General features: G+C 47.8%; 8 protein-coding genes across 8 annotated transcripts; 3 read left to right on the top strand and 5 right to left on the bottom strand.

Moving 5' to 3' along the window:
* Positions 1-343: 343 nt before the first annotated feature.
* Positions 344-1,036, bottom strand: N7455_006977 (uncharacterized protein; the record flags this gene model as incomplete). Its single annotated transcript, XM_040953674.2, has 2 exons — positions 344-573; positions 643-1,036. The coding sequence occupies 2 exons, from the start codon at positions 1,034-1,036 to the stop codon at positions 344-346; spliced, it is 624 nt and encodes a 207-aa protein (XP_040815872.1).
* A 530-nt stretch (positions 1,037-1,566) lies between these two features.
* N7455_006976 (uncharacterized protein) lies at positions 1,567-2,876 on the bottom strand (the record flags this gene model as incomplete). Its single annotated transcript, XM_040953561.2, has 4 exons — positions 2,576-2,876; positions 2,269-2,493; positions 2,041-2,183; positions 1,567-1,966 (listed from the first exon to the last, which is right to left on the bottom strand). Exons 1-4 carry the CDS (start codon positions 2,840-2,842, stop codon positions 1,567-1,569), a joined length of 1,035 nt encoding a protein of 344 aa, XP_040816056.1. The 5' UTR covers positions 2,843-2,876.
* Positions 2,877-3,804: 928 nt separating this feature from the next.
* Positions 3,805-5,948, top strand: N7455_006975 (uncharacterized protein). Its single transcript, XM_040953559.2, has 8 exons — positions 3,805-3,928; positions 3,999-4,069; positions 4,124-4,147; positions 4,203-4,292; positions 4,344-4,426; positions 4,489-4,886; positions 4,944-5,276; positions 5,333-5,948. The coding sequence occupies exons 1-8, from the start codon at positions 3,818-3,820 to the stop codon at positions 5,813-5,815; spliced, it is 1,593 nt and encodes a 530-aa protein (XP_040816067.2). The 5' UTR covers positions 3,805-3,817; the 3' UTR covers positions 5,816-5,948.
* Positions 5,949-6,761: 813 nt separating this feature from the next.
* Positions 6,762-7,537, bottom strand: N7455_006974 (uncharacterized protein; the record flags this gene model as incomplete). The annotated part of the gene is made up of 3 exons (XM_065605472.1): positions 6,762-7,260; positions 7,309-7,451; positions 7,511-7,537. 3 exons carry the CDS (start codon positions 7,535-7,537, stop codon positions 6,762-6,764), a joined length of 669 nt encoding a protein of 222 aa, XP_065461326.1.
* Positions 7,538-8,914: 1,377 nt separating this feature from the next.
* On the bottom strand, positions 8,915-9,955 carry N7455_006973 (arylamine N-acetyltransferase family protein; the record flags this gene model as incomplete). Its single annotated transcript, XM_040953530.2, has 2 exons — positions 8,915-9,464; positions 9,519-9,955. The coding sequence occupies 2 exons, from the start codon at positions 9,953-9,955 to the stop codon at positions 8,915-8,917; spliced, it is 987 nt and encodes a 328-aa protein (XP_040815856.2).
* Positions 9,956-10,691: 736 nt separating this feature from the next.
* N7455_006972 (Amino acid/polyamine transporter I) lies at positions 10,692-12,339 on the top strand (the record flags this gene model as incomplete). The annotated part of the gene is made up of 7 exons (XM_065605471.1): positions 10,692-10,799; positions 10,853-10,923; positions 10,994-11,400; positions 11,454-11,474; positions 11,512-11,837; positions 11,905-11,965; positions 11,999-12,339. 7 exons carry the CDS (start codon positions 10,692-10,694, stop codon positions 12,337-12,339), a joined length of 1,335 nt encoding a protein of 444 aa, XP_065461325.1.
* Positions 12,340-13,318: 979 nt separating this feature from the next.
* On the top strand, positions 13,319-14,731 carry N7455_006971 (uncharacterized protein; the record flags this gene model as incomplete). Its single annotated transcript, XM_040953582.2, has 1 exon — positions 13,319-14,731. One exon carries the CDS (start codon positions 13,319-13,321, stop codon positions 14,729-14,731), a length of 1,413 nt encoding a protein of 470 aa, XP_040815932.2.
* A 218-nt stretch (positions 14,732-14,949) lies between these two features.
* Positions 14,950-16,131, bottom strand: N7455_006970 (uncharacterized protein; the record flags this gene model as incomplete). Its single annotated transcript, XM_040953571.2, has 3 exons — positions 14,950-15,337; positions 15,409-15,893; positions 15,967-16,131. 3 exons carry the CDS (start codon positions 16,129-16,131, stop codon positions 14,950-14,952), a joined length of 1,038 nt encoding a protein of 345 aa, XP_040815951.1.
* Positions 16,132-18,250: the final 2,119 nt, after the last annotated feature.

Below are 18,250 nucleotides of genomic sequence, written 5' to 3'. Positions count from 1 at the left end.
TGCAAAGCATTGTCACCGTTGCCGCCCTACATATTGACGTCCGCTCCCTTTTCTAGAAGAAGCTGGATCAGGCTTTTATCTCCCTGGAGGGAAGCATGATACACAGCGTTGTAACGAATGGTGGTATTAATCGTCGATATACATTCAAACGTAGGGGTTCCTTCTCCTAAGCCGGTACACGACTCCGACGATAGATCCATGGATAGGCTCGCTAAGCTGTCAGAATGAACTTGAGCTACTAAATATCAGCTACCATGCAAGGCAGTAAGGTGAAATATATTCCCCCCTTCTCTCAAATCACAGAGCTCGCGGCATGGAAGCATAGTTGGCAGCATTCAGCAACTTAAGTGCGATCGCTCGGAATTCCCTTACGGCGAGCCATCGCAGCCACGTCCGCGTCGGGCGGATTGAAATCCACGAATCCATGTTTCTGATATAGCGGAGCGCCCTCCTTGCTCGCATCCACGTAGGCCGCAACGCCATCCTTATCCGCCAAGTCGCAGCCCCACTGGACAAGCATAGAGCCAGCTCCGCGCCGTTGGTAATCGGGATGAGTGCCTAGTGTATCCAGGTCTTTTTTTTTCAGTTTCGCAGGTTAGTAAGAATTTCTTCCTTTATGAATTTTTGGAGTTTCATCCATACAGTAATGCTTTTCATCACCCATGACGCGTTTCCTCGACTCCTCCAGTTCTGCAATGAAGTCCTCACATTGCTGGTAAGGTGAGTCTGCATGCCAAATTGGAAAGCGACGACCTCGCTCATCTGGCATGGCCAGGTCCCATTTTCCAAAAGCAACTAGTCGCGGTCGGCCTTGCTCATCTTTCGACTCGGTGTCAACTACTCTCAGATATCTGCAGTTCGGCTTCTGAATGTCCTTCATGTGCCAATCACGGTGCCATTCGTGCATACCGGGGGTGTTGGGGAAAATTTCCCCGATTATCGGCTGTGTGAAGGAAGCGAACCATACCTCGGTGATGGCAGGAACGTCTTCCGGCGTTGCTAGTTCCAAAACGAGAGAATTTGTTGTTGATCCCATATTGAAATTTGTTTGAATATGCGTTCAAGTGACTAGCGGAAGACTATGGACTAGGGGGTTCACACCAGGGCAAGGCGGGTTTAATACAATTCGATAAAGAAAGACCGAGGGGCTATTTCCCGGTAAAACATGGCCCCGGAGTAAGAATAAAACCCACTTAATAATGGTTGGAGGCATTGACGTGCGTTTTCAATAGGCGGGTTAAGGAGCAGGGGTAGAGCAGGGGGTGCATAGAACTTTCGAAGAACCGATAACAGAGTAGCAGAGGTTACCTAAAAATATATGCCCGTCGACAGGGATAAATTCAAAAATGCCGCATATAAGAGGCCTAGACACCTTGGCCTGTAGGCTATGTCTTGGCCCCCGAAAACCATGTCTCATCATACGATGCGCTCGATATTGCTAGTGGAGCTAATCTGTAGAAAAAGAAAATTACACACACACTATCGATATTAAGATCACCACGGGATGTGCGAAGCTTATTATTCTTATTGTCAAGTAAGAGTTGGACGACCACTTCTGGTCCTAACCTATTGGTGTGTGCCGGAATCTCCCATTATGTGCGCCTGGCTCGACTGGCTGTCGACCTCCCAATCCTGCGTGACCAAAATTTGATCTTCTCGCACCGGAAAAGCAAAATTTTGGTGGCTCTCGAACTTGACCTTGTGGTCCCGCGACTTGGACTGCACTTGTGACTGTGATCGCATCTTGTAGCTCCAAGAGGTCGGGTCTTCCACGCCGTCGAGCTTGAGTCCGTTCGATCGCATCCAGGATAGGAACGGGTTCAGTTGTCCCCAGCAGGCCGTCACGATACTGAGGCACTGAATGAGCACTTCGAAAATAGTGATTTCACACATCTGAAACATTGAGTCATGTGTGTTTGTAGCTTTCTTGATGAAGGCAAGCTCGACGATCGTTGCGACCGTCACACTATCCAGGGAAATAGGATGAGTTTGGAGTTCGGAACTATAGGGGGGACCACTCCGTAGAGCCGGGGTACTCACAAGAGCCGAGGCAGGAAGATACCTGCAAAAACCAGTCGTCGCCCCAGGGTCGTTTGGATGCTAGAAACCAGGATCATCGCTTGGGTGACAATCAAGAGGTCGGTAACGATGTTGGAGATAGCGACGAAGTAACGCCAAGCTAACTGGATAGGGCCCGTCAAACTGCATTAGTGTTGTCCGAATTAAGGGTGTAGGAAGTGATAGCGACAAAAGCAAGACACCACTTACCAGGTTAAAGCATCGACCATTCTGAAAGTCCCAAGTACGGGGCAGAGAGCATTGGAATGCAGTTCCAAAGATCGTAACAACTGCCCAGCCATATACAATGACCTCGACGCCTCGGGCGAGCCATTTATCTTTGGCAGATGGTGTAAGACCCCGAATAAACACGACCAGAGATAGTTTTGAGAAGGTGAGGCTTAAGAGGTACAAAAGAGACGCCGCGAAAAGGTTCTGGCAATAGACATATTAGCTTTGGCTCCACAAAAAGAAAGAAAATAAAGTAACCGATCGCAAGAAGGCGGAAGATGCGTACTTTCATCACCTGTTCCATATCGGTGCTGGAGACATCTTTGGAATGCTTTCCGTAACCCGACCCAACTGCCAGCGAAACAACAATACTCTGACCGATGGCGAGGACCAGGGATGCGATGATCAGAAGATCATCCGTGGTGAGCCTTTTGAACAGCCGGATTTTCGTTGCCAGTCGAGCGGAGACGCTAAATATGATTGTAACCAAAAGAACCCATGTTGTGACATTGACTGCCGGGTCTTTGGTGTCACCTTTGAATCGTGTCCCCATTGAGCCAAAATATGTGAAATAGGGGGGAGTTACTTGAAAAGAAAAAAAAGGAAGGGAAAGTATTAGAGAGTATAATCATGCTAAGAGCTAAGAGAAAATGTCGGATGCATTTTAATATGTTGCTGCGCGATCTAGTAGTGCACGCCTTCGATTTCCAGTGCCCAGAAAAGGGCGACTAGGATGCAAGCCCCCTCTTAGCAACTATTAGTAAATAAATACTATGTATACGAAGGTGTCTGAAGGGGTGTTATGGCTTCTATAGAAAAAAGAGAAAAAAAAGGCTCCTAATCTCGCGCGACGCTTTTTCCCTTCACATATCATCTCGATCTTTATGTGTTTTATATATGTTCGATCTGTTTTCTGAATGACATTGTTCCACTCCGTACGTCTTCACTTGATCCATGTTTTTATTTTATTTTTTATTTTTTTTTTCGCTGACAATAATCATTGTAAAAGGACATGGTAATATCGAGCTTTTATCACGTTCAACTCCCCCTTTAAAGGATTTGGTCCCGTATTCTGGCCCCCGGCCCCTCGCATTAGTTCAACACTCAATTGCTTGTTGCCCTATGAGTAGCCATCCCCGATATATGCCCCACATAGAATAACTGTGCTGTGATGCAATTGGGTATGGTGCGCTTCCCGCAGGATCCTTCCCGCGTGTGATCGACACTGTGGACATTGCCGCATAGCGGATATGGTAGGCCTGGAGGCCTCCTTGGAACGTCCGTCGGGCAGAGCATGTCTGAGATTAAATTGGAACAAGCATATTGCATTAGCGTCATCCACTCATGTACCTTCAAGTCTAGTCGATGTAACATACATGCATCTGATCAAATTGTACACCATCCCACCCGCATTCCTATATTGGCCAATGGACTTTTTCCTGCACATTTTTGTACTTTTAACCGAGTCGCTTCCCTCATATTTACACCTCCCACCTGTATCCATTCCATTCATTCAAAAAAAAAAGCCATGGTGGCCTATGAAATGAAGAGCAGTACTTCTGTCACCAGCAGGGGCGGTGGACAGGTGGAGCGTGATAATGCGCATCTCCAGCGCATGGGAAAGAAGCCAGTGCTGAAGGTATGCAATGCATGACTCAAGGCAAAACAAAATATACCCGGCTAGAATATTGACACGTCTATTTAATCAGCGAAACTTCGGCATTCTATCGATCCTCGGTTTCAGCTGTACTATTCTCGGCACTTGGGAAGGCCTGCTTGGGTGAGTCGACGAATTCCAAATTCTCACGTAATCCCTCGCTAATCGGTTGCCTAGCACATTCACTGGCCCTCTTACAAAGTGTGTTCACATGTCAACAACTTGCTGCCTTGCAACATTCTCTAACATGTATTAGTGGCGGCTCGGGTGGTGCGATCTATGCCTACATCTTCGGATGGGTTGGCTGTTTTGCTAATTTCATGGTCTTGTCGGAATTGGCCTCCATGTACGTTGCTCATTCTCCATTAATCTAAGGCTAAAGCTAACTATGAAATAGGGCGCCTACCGCAGGAGGCCAATACCACTGGGCTGCTATGCTTGCCCCAGCTAGACTCCAGAAATTCCTGAGTTTCATTACAGGTAAATCTTTGTCTCATGCACCCACTGAAGTTATTCATTATCGCTGATACTTGAATCCGTAGGATGGTTTGCTGTTCTCGGCTGGCAGAGTGCCTTCGCCGCCTGTGCCTTTTTGACAGGAAAGATGATCCAGGGTGCCGCGATCCTAGGGAACAACCTTTACAATGCTCTGCCTTGGCAAGGAACATTGATTGTCTGGGGTTCGCTCAGTCTCGCATTGGTCGTGAACCTGCTCGGCGGCAACTTGCTGCCCCGCATCGAGGCGGTCATTTTGGTTGTGCATATTCTTGGATTCTTCGGCATCATAATCCCCCTCACCTATATGGCGGATCATAACACAAAGGAGCAGGTTTTTCTGTCTTTCCAAAATGGAGGAGGCTTTGCCACGCAAGGTCTATCCTGGTTCGTTGGTATGACCAGTTGTGCCTTTGCCTTTGCTGGAGGTGATGCTGCCGTGCATGTAAGTTTTTTCGAGGTTACGCTTTCCTCTACACGATTCTAACAAATCCCCGAATAGATGTCTGAAGAGGTCGCAAATGCCTCAACCGTCATTCCCAACGCCCTTATGATTAGTGTGGGAATCAACGGCTGTCTCGGCTTCGGTATGATCATTGTTATGATGTTCTGCACCGACGCCGACCTTGGTGGTACGCTGGGGAAAGCCACTGGGTATAACTTTATGGGTATATTCATGGAAGCAACAAACTCAGTGCCGGGTTCATTGACCATGTGTGCTATCGTTATCACTATTTATGTCTGTTCCCTCATGGGTCTACTAGCTGCGGCATCTCGGCAGCTTTGGTCTTTCTCTCGAGATAGAGGAGTTCCCGGGTGGCGATTGTGGAGTCAAGTAAGTACTTCTCTGTCAATTGGAAGCCTTGCATGGTCTAACACTTGCTCTTCAAGGTTTCCCCCACAAAACAGTTGCCTATTTATGCCATCATCCTTACAGTGACCATCGCTGTGTTGCTTTCCCTGATTAACATTGGTTCCAATACCGCCATGGAGGACATTGTGTCCATGGCAGTGTCCGGTATTTACCTCTCTTACCTCACGGTTTCCATTCTACTGTTTTACCGCCGCGTCCGTGGCGACATCTCCTTATTTAATGACAACGAGGATGACATTGTCAACGTGCCCGGTGCAAAGCTTGTCTGGGGACCGTTCCATTGCCCCGGCATCATTGGTACCGCGATCAACGGATATGCGGTCATCTACGTCAGCATCGTCGTCTTTTTTAGCTTCTGGCCAAGTACAATGGACCCAACAGTGGAGACGATGAACTGGAGTATTTTGGCAATCGGAGGCAGCGTCTTCCTTGCCATTATATACTACGTGGTGCGTGCCCGGCACATCTACAAGGGTCCCATTATAGAAGTCTCCTTGTAGAGACCCATGGGACTATCGAGCAAAAGGTTACTATTTTATTAGTGGCTTCCTAAAAGTTATTTAGAGAGGGTGGCTAAAAGTTGGCTCAAAACAGAATGATAAAGTTCCACCGCGGTTTTTGGCGATGCCGTATCACATTTACTTCGTTTCGTATTTAGAGTTCTTGAACATATGTACTGGCTACTCTCTATATAACCCAAATTCTTTTTTAAAAAAAATCAAAAACATACAACAGCATGTCTAAGGTAGTGGTCACCTAGCGCCTACCCTTCGGGCGTAGGCGCCTCGCCGCTCTATTTAGGGCACTTGGGGTAGGTATTCACCTATCTGAATATTCCTTGCCTAAATATTCAGCTTATATGATCAAAGGTATATTTCTTATTCTAATTAAAAGAAAGCTACAAGTGCCCTTTTTTTCCCCTCCGTTTGTATGTCTTTAGCCTCGTTTTATTATTCTACCCCCGCTTGATTATGAGTAAGATATATACTATGTTTTCCCCGATTTACTCGTGTCGCACGTAGTGGTGCTAGCAATACTAAGGCTTCAGTGCTAGCAACCTTGTATCGAGGCCAGTTCCTTGCCCAAAGCGGATTGATTCTTGAGTCCTTAACCCGATAGCCCCATCCTAGCACCGCACACCCTTTGCTATTGTATTTTGCTTGAGTGAATGATTGATACTGCAGAGGGTTGGTATGGGTGACCACATACGAATGCTGGCTGTTATATGCTTTTGCTTTTGTGCTTTGTCCTCTTCTTTCAAAAAAGATGTTTTTCTGGTTATGTTTCATCCAGATTTCGTGTTGAAGGAATTCACCACACGCCTTCTTATTATTGATGGTTGGTCATGTCCAGTGTTCTATTTTTAAGCAATACTGAAGCCACACCAAAACATAAGGACCACCAATAACTAAATATACGTAGTTCTTGTCACAATGAAAGCTCGACTCAGCCACTGCTTGTCTCCGACTCCACTAACTCCTCCCCGAGCGACCTGGGCTTCGTATCGACATACTCACACCTGACGCTCCACTGATCCGTCCTTTGGATTCCCATCGAAGGACGTATTTCCTCTAGTTGCTGTGGCTTGACCGGAGAGGTAAATGCAAAAGCAGCAGCGGACGATCCGAGTCCCTCGACCTCATCTTCCAAGTATCGCGAACGCGTTGTGGCCTTCCTTGCTCCACGGCTCATACTCGCCAACGCATATGAGTTGTTATAGGAGTCACTACGGCTCCCGCCATTTCGCTTCCGCAGACCAACACCGAGCATTCCACTATCGAAGGCGTCGAGGAAAGGCTTTAAGCACGGAATACATGCCGTGATGAGGGTGACGCACAGGGCGCATTGGGCGGTGATTCTGGTCTCGAAGGCGGATTGTGTCATATCTGCGGAATTGGGGGCATTGCGCATGAAAGACAGGCGCATAATGGTCGCTATTATTACACTGGGCACACTGTTAGTTGAGAATTCGTGAATCCAGAGACTTACATACGTTAGGCGGTACGCGAATGCGACCACAACGGGGACTTTCTTTCCAAAGCTAACCTGAACGGGCTTGGTAATATAGATCGGGAGGAGGCAAATAATTAACTCTGTAACAATATCGACGGAGGATATGGCTGCCCAAAACCGGAACTGTAGAAATCAGCTTGTCAGTATGAATTGGATCGGTGCGGTCAAAGGTCAATGCTCACAGCATTAATACATTTGCCATTGTCCATTTCCCATGGCCTTGGTGCTCTACATTTGAAAGCCAAAGTAAAGAAGACTGAAAATGTCCAGACTAAAACGACGATCGATGTCCAAAAGCATACTTTTTTGTGTGATTTATTAACACACAGTTTATGCAGGAATTCTAGGACTGAGACCTTCGTGGGGCTAAGGGAAAGAACGTAGAGGAGATCAGATGCATATAGGATCTAGGAAGCATGTTGGCATTAGTAAATATTATTGCATTAACTCAGAAAGAATAGTTCACCTTTTCCACATCGATCACTTGTTGCGTACTTAAGGCAGATTGACGCTTCCCCATACCATATTTTGTCCCTTGGAATATAACACCAGATTGCGCGATACCGAAGGCCTATCCTTTGAAAGTTCGACATTAGAGACTGGACGGCAATGATCTAGTTAAGGGGTGTATCGTAAGGCACAAGTGGGAATGCACACCAGCGCAAGGGAAATTATCCCATCATCTCGTTGCAATGAGCGAAGCATAAAGAATCGAAAGGCAAGTCGGATCAGCACAGCCATTATCATCATCACCAAGAGGTACAAGGCCGCAATGGCGAGCTCATCTCTATGATCGAATGTAGACAAGTCCTCGAGTCTGCCGATGGTGCGTGTTTGCAAATAGCTTGCAATATTCATCATGAGACCCGTACAAGCAGCAACATAGATAGCCCATACATTTATTCAAGAGCTTTGAGATGCAGAACTTTTTGTGCTAGCATTAATTTGACTTGATGGTACATTTTATTACATAGTAATCGTACGTACAGTATTACACAGAATCTTGCCATTTTTCTTTGCTAAATTTTCAGAGTTGCAATTCAATTGCCACCACTCCGTACTCCGAACTCCGTATCTCTTTAGGAGTAATTGGTATATTGGACTCCGTAATAAGATCCCAGCATGTATTACAGGGTTAAATGCACATGGGTATATATCCCTCGCGAGCACAGCCGGAAGAATCGGCTCGAATCTTTTAGAGAGATTAAAGCTGATGCTTAGCCCTGCAAGGATGAAATGTCTTGGATTAATTTCGGCTATAGTGATACCAATATATTGGAATATGCACGGAGTATGGAGTATAGCCATGGACTTTGGCGGTCTATTGTGGGCTATTGCTTTAGTTCGCACGTGGCGTCGCGTGCCCCGTCGGGGGTGCGTAAATTGGCCCCGGACCCCTGTCCATTTCCATATCCTCCAATGAGTTGCACATATGAATGTAGTGTACGGAGTGGAGAGTGACTGGTATGGTCTGATTATTTATACGGAGTACACGTAATCTATCAATTAAATGCCTTGTCTATTGAAAAGATGGACAACCGATCAGGTAATATCGATGGGGTTGTAAAGTTGTTAGATAGACAAGACTACAGAATTTCCGAGGTCGTTTGGCGGATACTTTCCTGATCTTCCTTTGAGATTGGGATGTGAAAATATTTATCCAGAACAGCCACACGTTCCTCCTCGGAGGCGAAGGATTGCAGGACCTCCGACGTGGCCCCCAAGCGGCGCTTCAGTGTATTGTCGAATAGTGTTAGATCACCAATGACCTCTTCACCTTCATCGTCCAGAATCATCCGTATACACATCACGTGGAAAAGAAACCAGCTCTCTGGACAAGTGCTCATATAGTAGTTGATGATCGTAAAGTCTTCCGGGAGGAATTCCGTTTCAGTGAAGCAATAGGCAGGAATCCATGCCCCGCCTGCATTGCAGATCTCATACTGCCAGAGGAATTGGCCAGCCCTCGTGTGCTGGGCGATTGGCCCATAGATGAGCCGTGTAGACTGGTCGCCGACATTGTGCGCCTCAAACCCGTTGATCAATGGAAGTGGCTGATGTGGCCCATTCGAGCCGAACCCCACATCTATCAGGTACTTTTGTTCGCCGATAGCAACGATATTGACCATGTGGTTCCTGCATTTAATTGTTCAGTATGTTTCAGATATATTATTGACGGAATGACCATACCATCCATCGTATTTTGGGCCTTTCCAGTTCTTTGAGGCTGATATGGGCTGGACTGCCTCATTTACCCGACCTCCGACCGAGGTGACATGGTATCCCATAGTCCTGAGGGCGGTCCCAAAAAGAGTACTATTTTCCATACAGTAGCCCCCTCGATGGGATTTGGAGTCTACTATCTTGTCAAATAGTTTCTGGGCATCAATGGAAATGTAGCGGTGGACTGCATAATGCAGATTGAGATTTTCAAAAGGTACCGCTGCCACCTGGTATCGTTGCAAAACTTTCAAAAAGGCTAGGGCGGCTTCATTGTCGACACTTGCACCGAACTTGACCACCGGTGACTCCCGATACTTTTGAGGTAGATCGATCCGGTTAAAGTACCGGTTCAATTGCTCCGGTGAGTAGACTGGACGTAGGGACCAGTCAATGATAGAATCCATGTTAAGTCAAAAGGATGTAAAGGCGTCGAAGAGGTACATCGATGCTGGAAGTAGGGAGTCGAGAAAACATAAATAGATGTGAAAGCGGGGTTTCCCAAGCTTTCTACTCCGTGCATATAGATTAAAGGCGCAAATCTGCACTAGCCATACTTCGTATTTACAGTGATTCCGTGACTACTCCGTACTGTACGAGTCTGCCAATGACGCTTCTAATTGCGCCCCCCAATTGGACCTTGGAACTGTTACATGCAGCCCCCGCAGCAGCGGGGCATATTTCTAATCTACCAATATGCTTTGAATTAATTAATGCAACGGGACGTTAATTCAGAAATACCATAGTAAATCCGTGTGGCGTATGTAGCACACCGAAGGACCGAGCTAGTGTATAGTGTATACGTAGCCTAGGCATGTCAACGAATAGCCCTGCGAATTTCTCAGTGATTCTACATACAGGCTTTTGTCTCGAGCAGAAATCCATTGCACCTAATCTGTCAGGGATCCGGATTCCGGGAAAGTGGGCCATATTCACGAAGTGAACTTGATCAATCCGTCGAGGGCTAAGCGACATTTCCAAGTATCTATCTGGACATCCGATAACTAGACGGGTGCTAAGCACGGTCTTTTATCTTTCAATGCTTGTTTCTTAGTTTCTTCTTCTTTACCCTATCCCAATTCATATCAGGTTTCCCTTTCATAGTCTGTCTACCTTTGTCGGACATTCCAACATAACCCCAAAATGCCCTTCAAGAATGGGGAGATGGCGGTCCAGGAGTTGGGCTCCAGCAATTACAAGAATCGTGATGCCGAGGATATGGCAAAGCAGGGCAAGAAGCAGCAGTTTCAAGTATGGCCTCACTGAAGAAGAGATTTCGGGGTGGATTTAGTTAACGCAAGCAGCGAAACTTTGGATTCTTGTCCATGTTAGGATTCACGACAACCATGATGTGCACTTGGGAAGCTGTTCTTTTGTGAGATTGAGCTGTCCCACCCAACCTCCATCGGACTCAAACTAACCATTTAACACAATGCTCCGAAGAGCCAGGCAAAATTTTTGAGCTGGGTGACGGGATGGATGGCCATGATTGGATGGTGGGCCAACACTGCAGCTGGTGTCTATTTTGCGGCGACAGTCACCCAGGGCCTTGTAGTCTTGAATTACCCAAATTATGTTTTAGAGGGCTGGCAGGGAACCTTGATGATGTTCGCTGCATTGATTATTTGCGTGATTGTCAACTCCATCGGGGCAAAGCTACTTCCTCAGGTCGAGGGTCTGATTCTCATCTTTCATATCGCGGGACTTTTCGCCATCCTCATTTCTCTCGTATATCTTGCACCTCACAAAGATGCTTCATTCGTTTTTGGGGCCTTTGAAAACGGTTCGGGATGGAACAACGCAAGTCTGACCTGGTTGATTGGCCTGGCGGGCACTAACCTCCCATTCATTGGTGCGACACCCATCCTGCCCTCGAACACGACGTTTTCTAACTAATTTCGGCAGGTTATGACAATATTCAAGTCAGTAATTCAAGACATTGTAAGCTAACAGATCCCCACAGCCGAAGAAGTCATAAATGCTTCTATTATCGTTCCCTGGTGCATGATCGGCACAATCCTGTTAAACGGCACGCTTGGGTTCGTCATTGTCGTCGCTTTCCTGTTCTGTATTGGGAATGTGGATGACGTCCTGAACAGCGCCACTGGCTACGACTTCATTGAAGTCTTCTACGCGGCCACCAAGTCCCACGCGGGAACATCCGTGATGACCGCTATTCCCACAGCATTGGTCATTTGCGCGTCGTTTGGGTTCCTGGCTTCCGCGTCGCGTCTCATCTGGGCCTTTGCCAGAGATAGGGGACTGCCATTCTCGAATTTCCTCGCTCATGTACGGCTGATTATCAACTTCTTTGCCTCCATAGAGAGAAGTGGCTAATTTTATTACACGCATATAGGTCAGCTCCGAATCCGCCCTCCCTCTCCGCGCTGTCGGTCTCTGCGCATGCATCACCGGCTGTATCTGCATCATTAACGTTGGATAAACGGCAGCATTCAACGCCATCATCTCGCTGACCACGGCGGGTTTGTTCGGTTCCTACGAGATCGCCATTGTCCTCATGCTCATAAAGAAGATCAGAGGAGAGCCGATTCCATATGGCCCCTGGAAGCTCGGCAAGTTCGGCATTATTATCAACATTGCCTCCATTTGTTTCTTAACAATTGCCATCTTCTTCTCCTTCTTTCCTGCCGAGATGCCGGTCACTCTGGCGAGCATGAACTGGTCAATTGTAGGTTTCACTGGCGAGTTCCTTATCGGGCTCGTATGGTATTTGATCAGTGGGATGAAAGCCTATAATGGCGCGGTCATTGAGTCTGGTGTCAACCGTTGATAACGGATTCAGGGAGTGCAAGGCGGGCAAACACTTCCCTAGGGCTGCCCAGGTGGGTGCATCACAAATGTATCATTATTAGATAATTACACTCAAACGTTGGGAATAGCGAATGATATGATCAAGCTGCACCTGCTTTTATTTTTATTTCACGATGAAAGTCCTGTTTCCTCCAACTCCCTTCAGACCTTCGGTTGCGCCCCCCTAATTCACCTGAATGCCCCGAAAACCTGATATCCTGCATACCCCTCGAATGATCTTCTCAAGACAGTGCATGCCGGATCGGAATGATCTGATCGGGAGAACAACCAATCCACTCTGGGGTATTTCGTTTGCCTTTTATTGGTATATAGCTAACACCTTTCAGCACCGGGGCAATGGCTGCCATGTACAGTATTGTGTGATTGTTGAGTACACGAAAGGGTCAATACTACTCACATAGATTAGTAACCTGAATGTTTGGGATTTAAAGTCCAGGATGTTGTTGCCACTCTTACAAAGGCCAGGACTGGCCAGATACATAGATCGACCAGTGTCCTGTTGAATACAGTAAGGTCAGATGTCGCTCTCGGGAGCTCGGAAGGACTCGGCGAACGCCAACTGGGGGCCCGCACTGGCAGTGGCACCGGGATCTCCCGTTGGTCGCTCCTCTCCTTGAATCGACGATCCACCGATGAAACGACTAAGCTCTCTATCTCAGGTTACATCGGTCCAATCTGTCAGCCTTTGTATGGCCCCAGGTGATCACCCGGCCACAATTGCTTAGGTGCTCTTCGCCAGTCAGTACGCTATCCAATAATGACATTAATTCTCTCAGAGATGGATCTCCACCCTGGTCCGCCATACGGGCATTTTAGCTAAAGGGGAGATTCGACTCGGTGCCTAGAGCCAATTAATCTTTGTCGCATCACTATTTAATCCACTGCGATAACCAACGCGGGGTCCTGCATCGATCACCCAGCAATCACCCCACCTCAACATGCCGTGGACGTCAGCCGACCACTCGCCGAACACCTTCACCCGGCCCCTTGGCCCCAACGAGGTGTTTATCAAGCTGGTCAGTGATCCCGGCCACCCGCTCGGTCGTGAACACTGGGCGATCAACTACACGGCCACCATCAGCCCTCGTGGGGCATTCGCAGCCTTGTCGGGCCCGCCCGACATTCTACCAACCCTCATCCGCTACAGTTGGTTGCATCTGCGCTTCCAACACCCCAGTCTAGCTGCGCATCCAGACTCCAACTCCAACGTCATCTACACGGTTCCTGACTCTGCGGATGCCCTTAGCGAATGGGCCTCGCAGACCTTTACCGTGGAGACCGACGCCAAGTCCGCCGACGAAGTCATTTCCACTATCGCACCAGCACCCGACGCCCGGCTGTACTATGTCCCCAAATCGAGTGGACTGCTCCTACACACCGCACACTGGCGCATGGATGGAGTTGGCGGTCTGTTTCTCCTCGGTCAGCTGGTGGACTTGATGGTCTCGCACGCCGACACCCTCCTCTCAGGAAAGCTGCCAGACCCCTTTGATTCCTTCCAATGGGGATCGGAGGTTACACGGCTAGCGCCACCAGTCGAAGAAGCCGGTAACATGCCCCTCACTGCGACCGACGAGCAGAAGGCTGTCGCCCACGAGGCAGTTGGCACCTTTGCCCTGGCGGCGGGCGCCCTCGGGGTGCCCTATAACAGGGATGCCTCTAGCTTACCCTCCGGCACGCGGGCCGCCGAGCTTACGTTCTCGCCGGCTACCACATCCGCCGCTGTGTCCGCGGCAAAGGCACGTGGCGTCGGGGTCACAGCCGCTGTACATGCCAGTCTGGCTGCGGTCAACTTCCGGCACGCGATCGCTGAGCACCAGGGCCGCCACTACACCAGCACCATCAAACAGTCGTTGCGGCCGTATCTGCCCGAACCGTACTCGACCCCCGCGGCGGCAGCCGGGCTATACACGTCCGGGTGGTTGGCGCGGGTCGAGCCCTCCGGCACCTGGGAGGAAAATGCCCGCATGTATCAGGCGGAGTATGAGAAGGGAATTAGCAGTGAGTATCTCCAGGCGCACCGGGAGTATGCGTCCACTTTGGTCGAGGTAATAAAGAACCTGCGGGCCCCGACAGAGCCGCCCAGCGATATCGATATCAGCAGCATGGGGATCATGGAGAAATATTTAGACCGCGAATATGGAACCCCGGAGCGTGGGCTTAGCATCACGCATGCTGGGGTGGGCGTAGAAATAATTTCGCGCCAAGGAGTGGTTTTTGTGTGGACGTTCCGTGATCAATTGACACTGCGGCTGGTGTATAACGAGGCTTTCCACACTCCGAAGCAGATGACGGAATTTTTACAAGACATCCAAGCGGACCTTTTGAAGCAATTAGGGGTGGTGGAGTAAAGAACTGTTGGATTTAAATAGTCGTTGAGGATATAACTATAGAGCTTGCACTGCAAATTTGCTTTTATGTCATGCAATCCTCTTTAAGCATCGTGGAAATTCCAAGTCCATCAATACACTAGCTTTTTTTTAGAAGGGGTTTGTTACATATTTAGGAGAGGGCCAACACGCAACCAAAAATAGAAGTAGAACCGAGAGAAACATGGGCTTGCAATCAGTCAAACACTATCCCGCTCCGAGACGGGTCGCGTTGGTTCAATTTTAGTTTTAATGTGATGCCTGTTCGGATTCCCCGAGTACTGGTCCATCAGGATGGCCTCTCTGTATTCCTCGAGCGGATGAGATGATCGGTTGTCACTCAACAAGTCCGATGCAGTTTGCTTGCTCCTAGATAATGACAATGTGCTGGTGGTGGGTTGCTTATTCCTGTTTCGCAGGCGGCGTGCGAGTTCCATAATATTAGGTAGGCAGACGGACATGAGAGAAATCGGGCCTTCACACTGCACCCAAGAGATATATTCGATGGTGCTCCATGTCAGATCCTCTTCCAAGGTAGAACCGGCCTTCAGGAGAGTAATAAGACGACCAATAGACAAGATGATCACTCTGACACGTGCCAATCCTGGTTAGCAAGTTCGTGATGGTCAGACTGTACCTGATGCGCTTGGGGAACTTACGAGTAACCGCAAATAAAGAGGCCAATTAACATAGCCTTCTTCGCCTTGGTCATGTGCAACGACCAGAGAAGTGGCAGCGGGATCAACAGGATAATCAAATCCAAGATCGCACTGGGGGCAGCAGTCCCGGTAAAGAATTTCCACTGCGTGAAGCATCTGGCGTTGGGAACAGGCTCCCAGGCGGCATCAATGGGCGTACACTGGAAGGTGGTCAACAACCCGGACCCGATCAGCCAGCAAACGCAGAGGGCACCGACCGCCCAGAGCGTAGGGAGGACCCAGGTGGCTCCCCGTCTCAGCACTCGATAGTAGAAGCAGAGCACCGATAGTTTGGGCAATGTAATGCATATATCGTATAAGTAGGCAGCGGCGAAAATAATCTTAGGGCCCGCGAGTTGATTGCTGACGGGTAATGTGGCTGAATGACGACCTAACCCCAGAGAGATCCAGTAGAATCCAACGGCGAATTCGGCGATAATGAAGGGCTATAAGACATAGGGTTACCACACAATGCTCTGCACCAAGCCGACGAAATCCACTACAGGGAACAGCACGTACCAATGTTAGGATGGCAAATGCATCGTCGTAGCCAAACTTGCGATTGCGCGAGCCCGAGATGGACCAGCAACGGAGGGCGACCGAGACCACAGCTAATATGAGCATCGAGACACAAAGAGCGATGAGGCCCGGCTGTCGGTTGCCATCAGACTCTGCGGAGGACATGTTACGACCGCTGTCTCTCGGTCCTGTAGCGAACTTGGCCTAATCATACATTGATGGGGGGCGTACCAACCCGAGAAGAAAGGAGAGGCGGAAGCAATAAGGCAATAAACAGTAAGGCAATGAAGGAGTTAATGTAAGGATTACCACTCACGAGCGACTTAGCCTGAGATGCAGCTCTGTACATAATTAAGACAAATACAAACGCAATCCCTGCGGAGTATGTGGGACCGTATTGATCTCTGCATGAATTCAAACAAGAGTACTTCGTAGTCGGCCGCTTTTGCGGCCTTGTCAGGTCTTTTCTCATGTCTTCTTTTAATACACATTAGTTTCAAACATAAGCGACAAAACAAGGGAGAAAAAGGCTTAATCTACAGCATGACTATGTAGGGACATACCAACCCACACGGCTGATGGACTGGGCTGGCCTAGTCTACGGAGCATTTTTGGGGGCCGGGAACATGTTCGGTTTTGCGCTAGCGAATTAAGGAACATCGCCAGCCCAATTGGATAGAACGTCGCGATCCACATGCCTGCGCAAATATGTTTTGGCCTATCCACTTACTGCATGGAGTGCAAATATCACACCCCGCGACACGCCTGTGATGGAGGTATATAGCCGCCATGGGTGAGTTAATTGTGATTGTGATTGTGATTGTGATTGTGATTGAAAAATACTGCCTGGCAGAAAATTACCACCTTTACCACTCCGTATCCATAAACAAATTCTAAAGTTGTATATCTATAGCATTTGTTTTATGGTTGTCGTCTGAAATCAGTTTTAGTAGAAAGTCAGTGCGTTGGATCTACCCAGGTAGGCACGTACTATATATATTAACATAGGTCCACTATCCTCCGTACTCCGTACAACATAAATTATATCTCTTATCCCACAAATAATCGTGTGGGGCGTAGGCTTGGGGGGGGGGGGGGGCCGCACACCCATCCACTCCGGGCCGGCCCTGGGGTCCACGGGTGCTTAGATAGGTGCTTCCAAAGGTAGCACGATTAACTAATTAAAATATTGCTGCCTTTTTGTTTCAGTAGTTAAAATTTTATCATTTTAGTTCTATGCCCGTTGCTCTACGCTAATTTATAATGGGACTCTTTGGATGCATACGTGCTAAATAACATAACTTGAAGATAATGTAATGGAGATTGAATGGAGAAAGCACTGCATGTATTGTCTTGATCTGGCGCATCCAGAGGAGAGAGAGGGAGAGAGGGAGAGGAGAGAGAAGCTATCTGCATGTTCTATCACATGATGATGCCCCAGGCATCCAACATAATGGCATAAGAGCAGTTCATACCAAAAATAGTTCTATGTAGCGTTCCGAAAAGCCCATAAATGGGCCCGAACCCCGGGCCCAAAGCCCAACCAGCAGTGGGCTGTGAGCCTAACCTTTGCAGACCAACCCAACCCACAGCCCATTAAGGGGGGATTACCTAGCATCTTATAATCGCTATATTCTAACCTTCTACTTATTATATAGAGTTTAAATTTCTAGAATTTATAATATTAATATCTATATAAGTTTATATTTCAAATTTAAATAAAATCCGATTAGGAGAGGTCGAGATACTACGAAAAAGGGTAATATTAATATTTTAATATTCGATATAACTATATCTAGGATCTAGGTAGAAGGAGTACTACTACTTTCTAAGTGAACTTCTGTAATTTATAAATTATCTAAATAATGCGCTTTCTCGCGTTTTTAAACGTGATATAGAGAGATAACTAGTAATTGATTCTAAATAATTTAAACTAATAAAACATTCTTTAAAATCAGGCTTAGTAACGGGGATAAAACGAAGGGTAATTTTAAAAACGTCAAAAGAGGGTTCAACTTCTGAATTCTCGGCATATTTGTACTGCTTGGGGCCCATTTGGGGGCCTATTAACCCGCAGTGGGAGTTTTTTTGAATATGTCTTATTTCCAATTTGAAAGTACGTCTCGGTGGATACCCGGAATGAATGTGGAACCTGGCGACCGAAGGCACATATATGTATGGTATGGTAGTATGATGAATCAATAATAGCTGCTTATCAGGAGAACCCTGGGATGTCAATCTGGTCTCGAGGTCGCGGTTTAAATTGGCGTTGACTCATTATTGC

This window comes from Penicillium solitum (genome assembly GCF_028829755.1).
Source record: "Penicillium solitum strain IBT 25940 chromosome Unknown utg000004l_segment0_segment0, whole genome shotgun sequence".
In the NCBI taxonomy this organism is placed as follows: Eukaryota; Fungi; Ascomycota; class Eurotiomycetes; order Eurotiales; family Aspergillaceae; genus Penicillium; species Penicillium solitum.
Note: the sequence above shows the minus strand (reverse complement) of the source record. Positions and strands in the feature narration are given on the sequence as shown.

Coding starts and splice junctions, on each gene's coding strand:
- N7455_006975 (XM_040953559.2), top strand. CDS start 3,818: ATGGTGGCCTATGAAATGAAGAGCAGTACTTCTGTCACCAGCAGGGGC. Junction 4,070..4,123: donor ACTTGGGAAGGCCTGCTTGG/GTGAGTCGACGA, acceptor TCGGTTGCCTAG/CACATTCACTGGCCCTCTTA. Junction 5,277..5,332: donor GGTGGCGATTGTGGAGTCAA/GTAAGTACTTCT, acceptor TTGCTCTTCAAG/GTTTCCCCCACAAAACAGTT.